Below are 17,948 nucleotides of genomic sequence, written 5' to 3'. Positions count from 1 at the left end.
TTCTCTCAATTAAGTTTAGGTAAGGAATTACCTTGTGAGTAGATAGAACAAATGACAGCCTTTGCAAATGGTTTTGTACTGAAGTTTCCTCTTCAAAAAGAAGAAGAAGAAGAAGAAGAAGAAGAAGAAGAAGTAGTTGTTGTTGTTGTTTCCTCTCCTTCCACCTCCTCCCTCGTACCTCCCTTTTTGATCTGTATTATTTAGGTAAAATTTTTCCAATTTTTAAGTGCATAATTTGATGATAAGTTTTGACAAATGTATTAATTTAACTACTTCCACAATGTCTTATACATTTCTATATCTTGATGTAGAACATGTCTGAACAAGTTTCTCCTTGCTCCTTTAGAGTCAACACCCCATTCTTCTAGGAACCACTGATCTGCTTTTTGTCACTAGAGTTTTATACTTAGACTTTTATTTAAATGAAATCATGCAGGGACGCCTTGGTTGCTCGGTGTCTGACTCTTGGTTTTGGCTCAGGTCATGATCTCAGGGTTGTGAAATGTATTGGGTGTGGATTCTCTCTCTCTCCTCCTCTACCCCTCCCTCACTCACTTACATGCTCTGTCTCTAAAATAATTAAAAAATAAATAAGTGATACCATGCAATAGATAGTCTATATTGGGCTTCTTTCACTTACTGTAACACTTTGGAGATTCATCAGTGTTGTTGCATGTGTCAGTAGTTTGTTTCTTTGTATTGGTAAGTAGTTTCCATTGAACAAATATACTATAATTTCCTTATCCATTTTACCACCTGATGGAAATTGGGTTCTTTCTAGTTTTTGGCTATTATGAATAAAACTGCTTTGAAAATTCCTATCTTTACATGAACATATGTTTTTATTTCTTTGAGATAAATGCCTGAGAATGGAATTGCTGGATTGCACGTTAAGTGTATGCTTAACCTCTTAAGAAATTGATAGTAACAGGGACGCCTGGGTGGCTCAGTTGGTTAAGCAGCTGCCTTCGGCTCAGGTCATGATCCCAGCGTCCTGGGATCGAGTCCCACATTGGGCTCCTTGCCCCGCAGGGAGCCTGCCTCTCCCTCTGACTCTGCCTGCCACTCTGCCTGTGCTCTCTCTCTCTCTGACAAATAAATAAATAAAAAAAACCAAAAAAAAAAAAAAAAGAAATTGATAGTAACATATTGAGTACTTACTACATGACAGGCAGTATGCTGTGCCTTAAAGAAAGTTTTTAATTTTGACGAAGTCCAACTCATCATGTTAAAAAACATTTTATGCTTTTGTGTTCTAGGGTTTTCAAAATACATTTTTAATTGAGCAGAACCTCCTTAATTCCCATGACCCATTAAGAGGGCAGTTGTTGTGATGAGCACTGGGTAATATATGTAAGTGATGAATCTCTAGATTCTATTCTTGAAAAACAAATGTTACACTATATGTTAATTAATTGAAGTTTAAATAAAAACTTGAAACAAACAAAAAAATAAGTGATCAGAATCTACTTTTAATTAATATTACACAGTTTTAGCCATAGTGTCAGTACCATACTTCTCCTTCCCATTCCTCATGCCATTGATATCATTTAATTTTAACATATGCTATACACAAAATTCATTACTCCTGTACTTGCTTGAATCATTCAGTTATCTCTTAGAGTAAATAAAAATAAGTAAAATATTTTGTTTTATCTTCATTTATTCCTTTTCTGACACTGTTCATTATGTTTTTACATCCAGGTTTCTGACCTATATTATATTCCTTATGCCTAAAGACTTTAACATTTCTTAAGGAAAATGTATACCAACAATCAATTTGTTTGATTGAGAAAGTATTTCTCCTTTAGTTTTCATAGTGTAGAATTTTGGGTTGCCATTTTTTTTCTTTTAACACTTTAAAGGTGTCACTAGTTCCATGCTTTCTAATGAGAAGTTTGCTGTAATTCTTATCCTTGTTCCTTTGTAGGCAGTGTGTCATTTTTCTCTGATTCCTTTCAAGATTTTATCTTTGGTTTTTAGCATTTGACTTTCATATGCCTAGGTGTGTGTCGTGTGGATGTGTGTGTGTGTGTGTGTGTATGTATGTGTGCATGCGCATGTGCATTTGTGTTTGGTTGTTGTTGGTATTTATCTTATAATTTATCTGAGTTTATTGCATCTGGCATGGTTTTGGAAAATTCTCAGCCATTATTAATTTAGCCCTATTGTCCCTTTCTTCACCTTCCAGAATTCCAGTTATGCATATATCATTTGATATTTCTCCTCTGCTCTTGGGTTCTCTAGTCTGTTTTTTGTTCTTTTTTTACTCTTTCTTTTTCCCTTTTTTGTTTTCTTTAGGTGATCCCTATTTGGTCAGGTCTCTCTTGCTTGCTTGTGTTGTTTCTCTTTTTTGAAAAAATTTTATTAACATATAATGTATTATTTGACCCAGGGATACAGGTCTGTGGATCGTCAGGCTTACATACTTCACAGCACTCACCATATCACATACCTTCCCCAATGTCCATAACCCAACTACCCTCTCCATAACCCCCTTCCCTGAGCAACCCTCAGTTTGTTTTGTGCGATTAGGAGTCTCTTATGGTATGTCTCCCTCTCGATCCCATCTTGTTTCATTTTTTTCCTTCCCTCACCCCAGACTCCCCACTCTGCATCTCACATTCCTCATATCAGGGAGATCATATGATAATTGTTTTTCTCTGACTGACTGATTTCGCTCAGCATAATATCCCCTAGTTCCAGCCACTTTGTGCAAATGGCAAGATTTCATTTCTTCTGATGTCTGCATAGTTTTCCACTGTGTATATATATATACCACATCTTCTTTATCCATTCATCTCTTGGTGGACATCTAGATTTTTTCCATAGTTTGGCTATAGTGGACATTGCTGCTGTAAACATTCAGGTGCACGTGCTCCTTCAGATCACTACATTTGTTTCTTTAGGGTAAATACCTAGTAGTGTAATTGCTGGGTCATAGGGTAGCTCTATTTTCAACTTTTTGAGGAACTTCCATGCTCTTTTCAGAGTGTCTGCACCAGCTTGCATTCCCACCAACAGTATAGGAGGGTTCCCCTTTCTCCGCATCCTCTCCAACATCTGTTGTTTCCTGACTTGTTAATTTTAGACATTCTGACTGGTGTGAGGTGGTATCTCATTGTGGTTTTGGTTTGTATTTCCGTGATGCTGAGTGATGTGGAGTACTTTTTCATGTGTCTCTTGGCATCTGGATGTCTTCTTTGCAGAAATGTCTGTTCATGTCCTCTGCCCATTTCTTGATTGGATTATTTGTTCTTTGGGTGTTGATTTTGATAAGTTATTTAAAAAAAAAGAACTTAAGATTTTTTTAAATTTATTTGATAGAGATAACGAGTAGGCAGAGAGGCAGGCAGAGTGAGAGGGTGGGGGAAGCAGGCTCCCCACTGAGGAGAGAGCCCAATGTGGGGATCAATCCCAGGACTCTGAGATCATGATCTGAGCTGAAGGTAGAGCCTCAACCCACTGAGCCACCCAGGTGCCCCTTGATAAGTTCTTTATAGATTTTGGATACTAGCCCTTTATATGATATGTCGTTTGCGATTATCTTCTCTCATTCTGTCAGTTTTCTTTTGGTTTTGCTGTTTCCTTTGCTATGCAAAAGCCTTTTATCTTGATGAAATACCAATAGTTCATTTTTACCCTTGCTTTTCTTGCCTTTGGTGATGTGTCTAGGAAGAAGTTTCTGTGGCTGAGGTCAAAAGATTGTTGCCTGTGTTCTCCTCAAGGATTTTGATGGATTCCTGTCTCACATTTATATCCTTCATCCATTTTGATTCTATTTTTCTGTGTGGTGTAAGGAAGTGGTCCAGTTTCATTCTTCTGCATGTGGCTGTCCAATTTTCCCAACACCATTTGTTGAAGAGACCGTCTTTTTTCCATCTGACATTGTTTCCTTTGTCACAGATTAGTTGACCATAGAGTTGAGTGTCTGTTTCTGGGCTCTCTATTCTGTTCCATTGATCTATGTGTCTGTTTTTGTGTCAGTACCATACAGTCTTGATGATGACATCTTTGTAATAGAGCATGAGGTCTGGAATTGTGATGCCACCAACTTCGGCTTTGTTTTTCAACATTCCTCTTGCTATTTGGGGTCTTTTCAGGTTCCATACAAATTTAAGGATTATTTGTTTTATTTCTTTGAAAAAAATGGATGGTATTTTGATAGGGATTGCATTAAATGTGTACCTAAAGCATTAGGTAGCATAGACATTTTCACAATATATGTTCTTCCAATCCATAAGCATAGAACTCTTTTTCATTTCTTTGTGTCTTCCTCAATTTCTTTCATGAGTACTTTATAGTTTTCTGAGTACAGATTCTTTGCCTCTTTGGTTAGGTTTATTCCTAGGTATCTTATGGTTTTGGGTGCAATTGTAAATGGGATTGACCCCTTAATTTCTCTTTCTTCTATCTTGTTGTTGGTGTATAGAAATGCAACTGATTTCTGTGCATTGATTTTATATCATGACACTTTATTGAATTCCTGTATTAGTTCTAGCAGTTTTAGAGTGGAGTCTTTTGGGTTTTCCACATAAAGTGTCATATCATATGCAAAGAGTGATAGTTTGACTTCTTTGGCAATTTAGATGCTTTTTATTTCTTTTTGTTGTCTGATTGCTGAGACTAGGACTTCTAGTACTATGTTGAAGAACGGTGGTGATAATGGACATCCCTGCCATGTTCGTGAACTTAGCGGAAAAGCTCTCAGTTTTTCTTCATAGAGAATGATATTCGCGGTGGGTTTTTCATAGATGGCTTTGATGATACTGAGGTATGTACTCTCTACCCCTACACTTTGCAGAATTTTGATCAGGAAAGGCAGCTGTACTTTGTCAAATGCCTTTTCAGCATCTATTGAGAGTATCATATGGTTCTTGTTCTTTCTTTTATTAATGTCTTGTATCACATTGATTGGTTTGCGGATGTTGAACCAACCCTGCAGGCCTGGAATAAATCCCACTTGGTCTTGGTGAATAATCCTTTTAATGTACTGTTGGATCCTATTGGCTAGTATTCTGGTGAGAATTTTCACATCTGTGTTCATCAAAGATATTGGTCTGTAATTCTCTTTATTGATGGGGTCTTTGTCTGGTTTTGGGATCAAGGTAATGCTGGCCTCATAAAGTGAGTTTGGAAGTTTTCCTTCCATTTCTATTTTTTGGAACAGTTTCAGGAGAATAGGAATGAATTCTTCTTTAAATGTTTTGTAGAATTCCCCTGAAAAGCCATCTGGCCCTGGGCTCTTGTTTGTTGGGAGATTTTTGATGACTGCTTCAATCTCCTTACTGGTTATGGGTCTGTTCAGGTTTTCTATTTCTTCCTGGTTCAGTTGTGGTAGTTTATACATCTCTAAGAATGCATCCATTTCTTCCAGATTGTCAAATCTGTTGGCGTATAATGGACATGAATGACAAGATATGAATTTAGTGCCATTGTATTGTTCATAATATGTTCTTATAATTGCTTGTATTTCTTTGGTGTTGGTTGTGATCTCTCCTCTTTCATTCATGATTTTATTTATTTGGGTCCTTTCTCTTTTATTTTTGATAAGTCTGGCCAGGGGTTTATCAGTCTTATTAATTCTTTCAAAGAACAAGCTCCTAGTTTCGTTGATTTGTTCTGTTGTTTTTTTTTGTTTGTTTGTTTGTTTCTATTTCATTGATTTCTGCTCTGATTTTTATGATTTCTCTTCTCCTGCTGGGTTTAGGCTTTCTTTCTTGTTCTTTCTCCAGCTCCTTTAGGTGTAGGGTTAGGTCGTGTATTTGAGACCTTTCTTGTTTCTTGAGAAAGGCTTGTACTGCTCTATATTTTTCCTCTCAGGACCACCTTTGCTGTGTCCCACAGATTTTGAAGAGTTGTGTTTTCATTATCATTTGTTTCCATGAATTTTTTCATTTCTTCTTGAATTTCCTGGTTGACCCATTCATTCCTGAGTAGGATGCTCTTTAGCCTCCAGGTATTTGGGTTCTTTCCAACTTTCCTCTTGTAATTGAGTTCTAGCTTCAGAGCATTGTGGTCTGAAAATATGCAGGGAATGAACCCAGTCTTCTGGTACTGGTTGAGACATGATTTGTGAGCCAGGATGTAATCTATTCTGGAGAATGTTCGTGTGTGCACTAGAGAAGATTGTGTATTCTGTTGCTTTGGGATGGAATGTTCTGGATATATCTGTGAAGTCCATCTGGTCCAGTGTGTCATTTAAGGCCTTTATTTCATTGTTGATCTTTTGCTTGGGTGATTTGTTCATTTCAGTGAGGGGCGTGTTAAGGTCCCCTACTATTATTGTATTATTGTTGATGTGTTTCTTTGATTTTGTTATTAATTGGTTTATATGGTTGGCTCCTCTCATGTTAGGGGCATAGATATTTAAAATGTTTAGATCTTCTTATTGGACAGACCCTTTGAGTATGATATAGTGTCCTTTCTCATCTCTTACTATAGTCCTTGGCTTAAACTCTAATTGATCTGATATAAGGATTGCCACCCCAGCTTTTTTTTTATGTCCATTAGCATGGTAAATTCTTTTCCACCTCCTCACTTTAAATCTGGAGATGTCTTTGGGTCTAAAATGAGTTTCTTGTAGACAGCATATGGGTGGGTCTTTTTTTCTTTTTATCCATTCTGATAACTTGTGTTTTTTAATTGGGGCATTTAGCCCCTTTACATTCAGGGTAACTATTGAGAGATATGAATTTAGTGCCATTGTATTGCCTGTAAGGTGACCATTATTGTATATTGTCTCTGTTACTTTCTGGTCTACTTGTTTTAGGCTCTCTCTTTGTTTAAAGGACCCCTTTCAATATTTCCTGTAGGGCTGGTTTGGTGTTTCCAAATTCTTTTAGTTTTTGTTTGTCCTGGAAGCTTTTTATCTCTCCTTCTATTTTCAGTGATAGCCTAGCTGGGTATAGTATTCTTGGCTGCACGTTTTTCTCATTTAGTGCTTTGAATATATCATGCCAGTTCTTTCTGGCCTGCCAGGTCTCTGTGAATGAGTCTGCTACCAGTCTAATATTTTACCATTGTGTGTTACAGACTTCTTGTCCCGGGCTGCTCTTTCAGGATTTTTTCTTTGTTGCTAAGACTTGTAAGTTTTACTATTAGATGACAGTGTGTGGACCTATTTTTATTGAATTTGAGAGGGTGTTCTCTGCAGCTCCTGGATTTTGATGATTGTTCCGTTTGCCATATTAGGGAAATTCTCTACAATAATTTGCTCCAATATACTTTCTGCCCCCCTTTCTCTTTCTTCTTCAGGAATCCCAATTATTTTAATATTGTTTCATCTTATGGTATCGCTTATCTCTCGAATTATCCCCTTCTGGTCCAGTAGTTGTTTGTCTCTCTTTTGCTCAGCTTCTTTATCCTCTGTCATTTGGTCTTCTATATCACTTATTCTCTCTTCTGACTCATTTATTCTAGCAGTAAGAGCCTCCATTTTTGATTGCACCTCATTAATAGCTTTTTTGATTTCATCTTGGTTAGATTTTAGTTCTTTTTTTTCTCCAGACAGGGTTTCTCTAATATCTTCCATACCTTTTTTGAGCCTGACTAGCACCTTGAGCATCGTCATTCTGAACCTGGATCTGACATATTACCGATGTCTGTATTGATTAGGTCTGTAGCCTTTGGTACTGACTCTTGTTCTTTTTTTTTTGTGGTGACTTTTTCTGCCTTGTCATTTTATCCAAATAAGAATTTATGAATGAGAGAATAAAATACTATAAGGGTGGCAAAGACCCCAGAAAAATATACACTAACCAAATCAGAAGAGACCCCCAACTGGGAGGAGAAGAATGGTGGTAAAAAGAAATTAAAAAAATATATATATGTGTATTAGACTGGTGAATAGAACAGAGCCTCCGACTTGATTTTGGGTCTTAGAAGAATCTACCTTCCAAAATTTTAAAGAAAGAAAAACTTCTATATATACAAAAATAAGAGTAAATACAATGGAGGGATGGAATATGATTGTAAAGTTAAAAATTATAAAAAAAATTCTTAAAAAGGAATTGATAAGTTTGTTGGAAAAAAAAGAGAAGAAAAAAAACGAGAGAGTGTGTTCAGGCTCGAGACTAGAACAATGTCCTGTGCTAGATTTAGGGCATATTTTGATCTATTAGAAGAAATTGTATCCCAAATTTTTTTAGGAAAAAAAAAACCTTATTTGTATACAAAAATAAGCTTAAATACGTTGAAGGGTAAAATATGACTATAATAATGAAGGTTTAAAAAGATTTTTTTTTAAGAAAGGTATTAGGAAGATAAACTAGTTAAAAAATGTTTAAAGAGGAAAGATGAAAAATTTAAAAAATTAGAATAAGAAAAAATAAAATTAATAAAATTTAATTTAACTTTTCAAGACTATAAAGGATTACAGGAAGAAAGCCATGAATTCCATGCATTGCTTTCCCCTAGCTCTGGAGTTCTGCTGTTCTCCTTGTTTGGTGAGCTTGGTCTTGGCTGGATGTTCTCTCTGATCTTCTGGTCGAGTGGCCTGTTGTAGTGATTCTCAAATGTCTTTACCTGAGGTGGATTTGCACCGCCCTTGCCAGGGGCCAGGAAATCTTCTCGGGTTCACTTGGGAGTTTTTGTCCCTAAAACGTTTTCTGTAGAGATTGGAGGACAGGAATGAAAAACATGGCCTTCCAATCTCTGGCCTGGAGGAGCTGAGAGCTCAGGGCCTCACTCCTCAGTGAGCTCTCAGAGATAAACAATCAATCACTCCTGTCTCCCTGGTCTCCGGCCCTACTCTGGCTCACCTGAGCATTTCTGTCTCTGGTGCCCCATTTGGAGTCTCCAAACCTAGCAGATTCTTGCCGTGCTGCTCTTCTAGAGGAAGAAGTTGAGTCTCCCTGGATCTGCTACTTATGGGGTCCCTGCTCAAAGAGCCCTGGCCCTACTGTGCCTTGGATCACAGTTTAAGGTAACCTCAAGCTGAGAGCTCACTCCTCCGCTCTGTCTGTGTAATCGGCTTCCCTGCTCCGGTACCTGGGAGCTCTGCCACACTCAGACATCCCCAATCTTTCTGTGACTCTGTGGAACCTGAGACCACACTGTCCCCATGAGGGCTCCACCCCCACTTAGCCACTGGAGTGATGTCCCTCAGTGGAGTAGATTTCTAAAAGTTCTGATTTTGTGCTCCACTGCTCCAGTGCTTGCAGGGAGCTGGCCCCTCCCCCCAGCAGTCTCTCTTCCTGTCACTTCAGATTCACTTCTCTGTTCGTCCTACCTTTCACAAAGTGGTCGATTTTCTGTTCCTAGAATTGCTGCTCTTCTCCTGTTTGATTTCCTGTTGAGTTTGTAGGTGTTTGGAATGGTTTCATAACAATCTAGCTGAACTCCTGCGATCTGATGTCATTTCAGTCCACTATTCCTCCATCATCTTGCCTCTTTCTTGCTTGTGTTGTTTCTGACAAAAAGTTTGCTGTCATTATATATCTATACATAATTTCATGTTGCCCCCCCATACCAAAGCATCTTTTGTTTTGTGTACTATTAAGATTTTCTCTTCAGTGTGGAAAAAGGGGAACCCTCTTACACTGTTGGTGAAAATGCAAGCTGGAATAGCCACTCTGGAAAACACTATGGAGGTTCCTCAAAAAGTTAAAAATAGAACTACCCTATGACCCAGCAGTTGCACTACTAGGAATTTATCTAAGGAATGCAAAAATACTGATTCAAATGGGCACATGCACCCCAATGTTTATAGCAGCAATGTCCGCAATAGCCAAAATATGGAAAGAGCCCAGATGTCCATCTACAGATGAATGGATAAAGAAAATGTGACATATGTACACAGTGGAATATTGTTCAGCTGGCAAAAAGAATGAAATCTTGCCATTTGTAACAGTGCGGATGGGACTAGAGGGTATTATGCTAATCGAAATAAAGCAGTCAGAGAAAGACAAATACCATATGATTTCACTTATATGTGGAATTTAGGAAAGAAAACACATGAACATAGGAGAAGAAAAGGAAAAACAAGATAAAAACAGAGAAGGAGACAATAAGAGACACTTAACAATAAGTGAAAAAACAGGGTTGCTGGAGGGATGGAGGGATGGGTAACTGAGTGATGGGCATTAAGGAGGGCAATTGATGTAATGAACACTGGGTGTTGTATGCAACTGATGTATCACTAAATTGTACCCTGGATACTAATACTACACTATATGTTAACTAACTTAACTTTAAATAAAGTCTCGGGTGAGAAAATAAAGCAAATGTAAGCAAGGATGTGGGGCAACTGAAATACTTATATGTAGACTATGGCAAGGTAAATTGGAACAATAAATTACAGAAAAGTTTGGCAGTGTCTTACAAAATTGAATATGTACCTATTGTCTGATCTAAATAATTCCACTCCTAAGTATTTATCCAAGAGAAATGAAAATACGTCTTTGCAGAAAGTTTTATCTGGGGTGCCTGGTGGCTCAGTTGTTAAGCGTCTGCTTTGGGATCAGGTTCTGATGGGATCAAGCCCTACATGGGGCTCCTTGCCTAGTGGGAAACCTTCTTCTCCCTCTCCCACTCCCCTTGCTTGTGTTCCTCTCTTGCTGTGTTTTTCTGTGTCAAATCAAATCAGTCAGTCCATCAGTCAACCTAAAAAATAAATTTTGCCCAAAAATAGTTGTATAAGATTTGTTCAAAATAGCCAAAAAATGGAAATAATTCAGATGCCCACCAACAGGAAACTATATAAACAGATTGTGGTATATTCAAGACAGAAATTCAGAAAAATAACTTGGCACCAGAAGAGAACAGCTAGAAAGGAGCCTGAGAAATATGTTCTAAACTTGATAGGGGTGGGGATTACATGAATGTCTGCTTTTGGGAAAATGAATTGAATGCTTAAGATAAGTACTAAAATGTAATATACATAGGATGACTAAAGCTAACACTGCTGTACAATATATAGGAAAGTTTTTAAGAGAGTAAGCCCTAAGAGTTCTCATCACAAAGAGAAAAATCCCCCCCCCCTTTTTTCTTTCTTTTCTTATTGTATCCATATGAGAAGGTGGAATTTAGCTGAATCTGTTGTGGTCATCATTTTATAATATATGTACATCAAACCATAATTCTGTTGCCTTTAACTTATACAGTGGTGTATGTCAACTTTTTCTTGATAAAACTTGAGAAAGGGTTTTTGTATTCCACAAAGAGAGAACAGTAAAAAAATATAAATTCCTTTTTGTAGTAATATGAGTTAGCAACTGTGAAACTATTTTCTGTGTGTTCTAGGCTTGATCAAATGAAAAAACATTGATAATGAAAAAAGATTTTCTCTTTATCTCTGGCTTATAGCAGTTTGAATATCATGTGCTTTGGTGTAGTGCTTTTCCTATTTCCTCTTCTAGAGTCTTTCTAGGTTTTAGTTTCATCTAATTTGGAAGTTTTGAACATTATTTTTTCAAGAATTTTTTCCTGTTCTATTCCCACCCTTTTTTGGCAAAAATTATTCATGTGTTACACTGCTGAGTATTGTCTGGTGGCTCAGTGATGCTCTGTTTTTTTTAGTCCTTTTTCCTTGCTGAATCTGTTTTTTTTTTTTTTTTTAAATAGTTCCTACTGCTATGTCTTCAATTCTATTAATCCTTTTTTTGCAGTGTATAAGTGGCATTAATTTAATCAAGTTTAATTTTGTTTCATTTATTACATTTTTTGTTTTCAGAAACTCAGTTTTTTTTCTCATTTTCACTCTTGAGCTTTCTCTTCTTGAACATAGAGAATATATTTTTAATAGTTTTTAATGAAATCTTTGGTTACTACTTCCATCATCTTTGTCATTTCTCTGTATGTTTATTGATTTTTCTCTGATTTATAGGTATGCCCAGGAATTTTTAATTGGAAGCCCGACATTTTCAATTTTGCATTTTTGGATGCTGGATATTCTGATACTCCTTTAAATTTTTTTTTTTTGTCTTTTTGTGTGGGAAATTTAAGTTCTATGGATCAGTTTGATTTTTTTCAAGGCTTTCTTTTAAGTTCAAAAAGAATCTTTAGTCTTTGGCTAATTTAGCTTCTCTCTTGAGGCAGAATCTTTCTTGAAGCAATACTTTATACATCCATACCCTTCTTACTTTATACCTTGTGTGTTATGAGGTCTTTTTAGTCTTGCTGGCCTGAACATGAACTGTTCTGGTCTTGTGTGAACTGTGGTGATTGTTTCACTTACTGCTTCCTTGTGGTTCTTTTCCTGGCCTTGGTAGTTTTCTCACATACTACAGGTCATCAGCCAGCAGTGTCAAGCAATCCACTGTAGTCTCTGAGCTCTTTGTGTAACTCTTTCTTCTCCTGTCCTTTGTGCTATAAACTCTAGCTGCCTGGGTCTCTCCTAACTCTGAACTTTGTCTCTTCGAGTCAGCAAGACTCTGAGTTCTGTTTGGGTTCCTCTTGCTTGTACTACAGCCTGAAAGCTCTCTTTAGGTAGTAAGGTGGTATAGCATCATACAGCTCACTTTTTTTTCCCCCTTACTCAGGGATCACTGTCCTGTATTTTCTGTTTTCCATTGTTTTGCATATCTTGGTCTTTTTAAAAAGTTATTTAAGGTAGGAGGGTTAACCCAGTTCCTATTTTTCCTTCATGACTAGATGCTGAAATTTGTGATACCATTTTAAGTTTCCCAGAATTCTGTCCCCAGATGTCTTCCTTACTGCCTTTCAGGGAGCTTATAATTTTATCACTAAATAATCACTAATTTGTATCTTTTGGTTTTTAAGTGTCCTTTTAAGATGCAAAAGTGCCCCATAACACACAGCTCACTATTACTTATGGGGTATCTGAAAGCATAGAAATGTATATGGATTTAGTCTGACATCTACCACAAGCTACATATGAACCCCTGGTTAAGTTATATAACTTGTCTGGGCCCTGTTTTATCATTTGTAAAATATAAGGGGGATGGAATGAGTGATTAGTTAGAATAGGTGATTAATTGGCCTCTGGCTGAGAGCAGAAGTAGGCCGATGTCTCACTTCTTAAGGGACTTAGATATTGTTGGAGAAACACAACAAAATTTAATATAGTAGAATATTATCTATAAATGCTATGAAAGTCCATAGGTGTTAGCCTAATTAATATATAAGGTCCTAAAGAATAAGATAAGAGTTTATGGCCAAGATGAAACTCAAGGTATATTATTGGAGGATGGGTATTTTTGGATAAGCCAAAGAGGACAAAAGTTAGAGGAATAAGATGTTCACCTTTGTTAAAATTTTTTTGTTGTCTAATAAGAGGTTAGCCTTCTGAGATTGGATCAATCAACTTCAGGATGTTATTGATGAAAGTGGAAGTGATTGTTTCTTTTCATATACCACTAGTAGATAACAACATTTAATATTTTAATAGTGGTTATAACTCTTGTGGTTGTTCTGAGATTGTTATAATATAATTTGTTAGACTTATGAGTTTTATAGGTACTTTCTAGTGTTTCTTAAACAAATCCCAGATACAATTTGTTCGCCAAATAAAATTTACTTAAGTTCCCTGTTACTGCTCATTCTCTTGACCTCTGTGTTCCCTACCTTGATTAATGGCATCACTGTCTACCTTTTCTCTTGAGGAAAACTCAAGATTTTGATTCTTTTCTGAGCCTAATCTCTTATATTCACATGGCTGTTAAAGATAGTTGTTCTTCACTCTAGAATTTTTTTCTTGCTACTGCTGTGCTACTATCATTTCATATCTTTCTCCTGAACTGTGAAGACAGATTAATAGGTCTCTCTGCTCCCCAGCTCTCATAATAGAAATATCATACTGCTATCAGAGTTATTTTCTGAATAATCTTCAGTAGTCACCTGAGTTAGACACTCTGACATCTCTTCAGAGCCTGGAAGATAAAGTTCAAATCATAAAGGCACTGATAAGTTTGCTTCCACCCTGTTTTTTCAACTTTCTTCCCACCTTACTGTACTCTAGTCTTAGTATTCTAAGTATAATATGTGGAAAAGGGAATATTTCAGACAGGAAGCAAAATTAGCGAAGGCATGGAAATATATAATCTACTTGGATTCTCCATCAGTTGACTTATCCTTTAATAAGGACTTGGCTAAGAAGTTAGCCTTCTTTAGTACTCACTCCTGACTTCATCCCCCCTCCCTGTTCATGCACATTGTAAGTGCTCACTGTATCATTTCAGAGTTATTTCTTTTCTTACTTGTTTGTATAATAGGTTGTGAGCTCCATGAGGGTAAGGACCAACATTTATTCATCTTTGCATTGCTAGTTTCCAATATAGTGTATTGAACACATTGTGGGAGTTGATGAGTTTGTTTGAATTGATGAGCAGCATACCAACTAACTTTCTCTTGAAAGCCTGGTCCTTTCCGTAACTATTCATTCAGTAGGTCCCCTGAGGCTGCCACTAGGAGGCTCCAAAGCCATCCACATGAGGAAATTTGGTTTGCTTCCAAGTTAGGCAAGGAACTGATGATGCTTGACAAATTCTTAACAAAATTTTGGACGTCTAAATCTTTGTTGTAATTTCTTTAGAATTCTGTTTAGTTTGTTTGACTTTGACATTTGTCAACCTTGTATTAAACATTGCTCTTTGAAGAACTTATAATACATCTAAATGATGATAAGCCAAGGATATAAATGTTCTAATCTGATCCAGTCTACCCATACCATGGGAAGAAGTCAACTCTCCAAGAACCTAAACTAGTTTTTTCAGGCACAGAATGAAGGTAATTGCTACTGAACTCTAATCCAGTGTGTAAATATTTCTTCTCTTCTTCATTAAAAAGCATGTATTAAATATAATTGTTGCCTCCTGTCCTTGCCTGCTTCAAAAGATTTGAGTAGATCAGATTCCAACTGAAATTGCTGTTTAGGATTATTGCTACTCAGTGGCCAAATATACGGGGCCATTGGCTCTAATTGGCATTCATGACTGCTGCTTTTGGTGCAGTAAATTCTAAACCATTCTTTAGAAGGTTGTCTCTTTAGGGGTTTCTTGAGCTTCTGAGTGGTTTTTACTGTTTCAGTGTGAGGAGGAAGAGAGTAACCCATTGGTGCAAATCTACACTGATCTCTTCATGCACTTCTGTCTTCTCTTTCCACGTCTAAATTCTGTCTATTCTTCATGGCTGAGTACTTCTATGAGAGTTTCACCAGGATGAAATATTCATTTTTTTTTCTTTTGAGTACAGGTTAACTAAATGTTAGAGTTGAAAGTACTTCAGTTCATGTAGTCCAGTCTCCTATCCAATGTGTTAATCCCACCAAGTGTGGATGAAAATGGCCCCGGGTATACTGAATAAACTAGCAAAAGTTTTGGTTTTGGCCAAGGCTGGTTGTGTAGCTATCCTTCTTCTTCTTCTGTGCTTTACTTCAAGTTGTGTGTATCACTGCTAACTGGTTGAAGGAAAAATATCCTGGTTTTCTCTTAGTGTGGTTTTGTCACTAAGGTTAAGTAGACCCTAAGGATGTCTGTCTGTAGCTCATTGGCCTGAACCATGTTACATGGTCAGCCCTTGCTTCAGGGAAAGCTGGGAAATTGTTTGTTTTCATGTTTTCATCTCTGTAGCAGAGGAAAGCAAAGGAGAAGAGATTGTGTGTAGGGTTTGGATCAGCTAGTCAACAATATCTGCCACATTCATAGGATTATTGGAAGGATTCAGTTATATAGTGTAATAAGTTTTCCTCATGTTTTCTTCTGATGGTCTTAAAAACTAGAGTGTATCCTGAATTAATTTATTCTACCTTTGTATTTGAGCCTCAGAACATCTATGAGAGTAGTTACTTGAATGTTAAATGAGTTCACTTTCTTGCCTGCAGTCTAGAAATTGGCATTAATAGGTTTAGGAATAAATACTCCATTGTTTCCAACCAGCTCCTCTGTTTTCAACCAAGATTAAGTAAGAACTATTCCCACATCTGACTAATCTTTATGTGACACACATCCTCACATCCTAACCCTCATTGTCCTGGGTTTGTATTTATAGCTGGGCTTCTCTATTAGGGCTATGTTGATGGGTTTGAAGAGTACAACAGTGTCCCATCTTTTATATCATATATCCTATTTTCTCTTTGAGCATTGCTGAAAGAACCAAATCTTTCTTATTGGTACAATCAACATGGGTATTACTTTATCCCTTCCAAAGCCATTGGTTTAATAATAATAATAATAATAATAATAATAATAATAATAATTTTTTAGCATTTTCTCTTAAAGTCCTTCAATTTGCTACATAAAACTTGAAAGTTTCTAGACTGTCATCCAGATTGCTGTTGATAAACATCAATTGTTTCAATGATAGTCAACTGAATTATATTTTAATTTATAAAAGTAAACAACTTTAGGGCATTAAAGCTCCCTGTTAATTGGAAAATATTTTAGGACAATGTTTGTTTTTGCAGGGACTGTTTTCTGGATGATACTTCTGCTTTGAGTGAAAATCATACTGAAGTATAAAAAGCAGCTTGTTACTAATGGGAAAATAATTGGAAAGGAGGTAGAACTGTAAAGTGACTCACCCTATTGCTTTCTTCAGTGCCTACAAATACTTACAGATTTTAGAGTTATTTATGAGTCAGAATGCAGCCAGAGGCACATGAAAGATAGCAGGAGAAATCCTGAGCATCTAGCTCACAGGATAACAGCCCTAATTTGGACTGAATGGGCTAGCTGGGAGGTAAATTTGAAAACAGACCACATATCCTGAATATCCACGCAGGAGCTACCACCTGTCCTACAGCAAGAGATAGATGAAATATCATAATCACTGGTGTTCAGACAAAATTGTATTATTTTTTTTCCGTGGACAATGGTAAAAGTTCAGAAAAGGCCCTAGGAAGTGCCTAAGTCCTAGAGGTGAGTTGAGAGTAGAACGGAAGAGTGAGAATCTTAAATGATTACAGTGAGGTAATAAAATGGAAACTGCCAAAGAATTTGGAAATGGTCAGAGAAACTTGCAGAATGTATCATGAAGTTGGAGGCTCTTCAGGTTTCTTTACTTACAAATCTTTTCATTCTGATGAGAGACTGATAGGTTATAAATTCTTTCATTTTGGGTGAAACAAGACTTTGATTTGTATATAGTTTTCCAGTTTTTTTGTTTTGTTTTTGCTGGCTGCATTTATTTATTTATTTATTTTTGTAGACATTGTTCGAAGTGATGTTGCCCTGGATAAACAGAAAGGCTGCAAGATTGCTCAGCACCCTGATGTTATGCTGGAGCTCCAACGGGAGAAGGCAGCTCAGATGCACCTTGTTCTTCTAAAGGAGCAATTCTCTAATACTTACAGTAATCTAATATTAACAGGTAAGGCTATTGGAGTCGTCTGGAATCTTAGAGCATTATAGATTGTTGGCTTCAATTAGTTAACAACTTGATGCCTGGGAGATATTAAAGTGGGCTGTGGATGAGCCCACATCTGTCTGTCTCCACCCACTATATCCCTTTTTAAATTGTGATGACTTTTGTCTTCCTATAAAAAATACTTCTTGTAGTTTACAGATGTATTTGGCTTAAGGTTATAGGCAACTCAGCATGTGTGTTCTCCAAAGACAGAACCAATGAAAACCTAATGAAGCCTTGTAAAAATACAACTTTTTAAATGTGTGCCAATAGATTTGAAAGAATTACTAAATTTGGTGTCAAGAAGCAGCTATTTTCCTCTTTCTGTGTATGCCCTTTCCATGAACCCAGGGAACATTAAGATGAAATGTAAAAGAGATAATGATCCACAGGCTGAGCTGAGAATGTTCTATTCCTGGTGGAGTTTGAAAATATCTGGAGAATTTATTTTCTTTTTAAGAACAAAGAGGCTATGAGACAGCCTTACTCCCTTACATCCTTGGTTCAAGGAGGGAAGTGTATTTGTGTGAGAGCTCAGAGGAGAAGCAACTTTTTGCAGGGCTGCCTGCAAACTTGGCTGGTAAAGAGCATGTGAGTTGCATGCTTTTGTCAAGTTTTGGAAAAGATTTTAACAGCGACTCTGA

The 17,948-nt window shown here is 36.8% G+C and overlaps 1 protein-coding gene across 1 annotated transcript in view; it reads left to right on the top strand.

Annotated features, from left to right (window-relative positions):
* The window catches only part of HPSE2 (heparanase 2 (inactive)), a 660,133-nt gene that overhangs the window by 36,378 nt on the left and 605,807 nt on the right, over positions 1–17,948 (top strand). Inside the window, exon 3 of the mRNA XM_032313019.1 lies at positions 17,107–17,268. Within this exon, the coding sequence (XP_032168910.1) occupies positions 17,107–17,268 (162 nt within the window). The remainder of the gene's footprint in view (positions 1–17,106; positions 17,269–17,948) is intronic.

Source organism: Mustela erminea, chromosome 14 (genome assembly GCF_009829155.1).
Source record: "Mustela erminea isolate mMusErm1 chromosome 14, mMusErm1.Pri, whole genome shotgun sequence".
Classification (NCBI taxonomy): domain Eukaryota; kingdom Metazoa; phylum Chordata; class Mammalia; order Carnivora; family Mustelidae; genus Mustela; species Mustela erminea.
The sequence above is the reverse complement of the archived record's forward strand: the minus strand, read 5'-3'. Positions and strand labels throughout refer to the sequence as shown.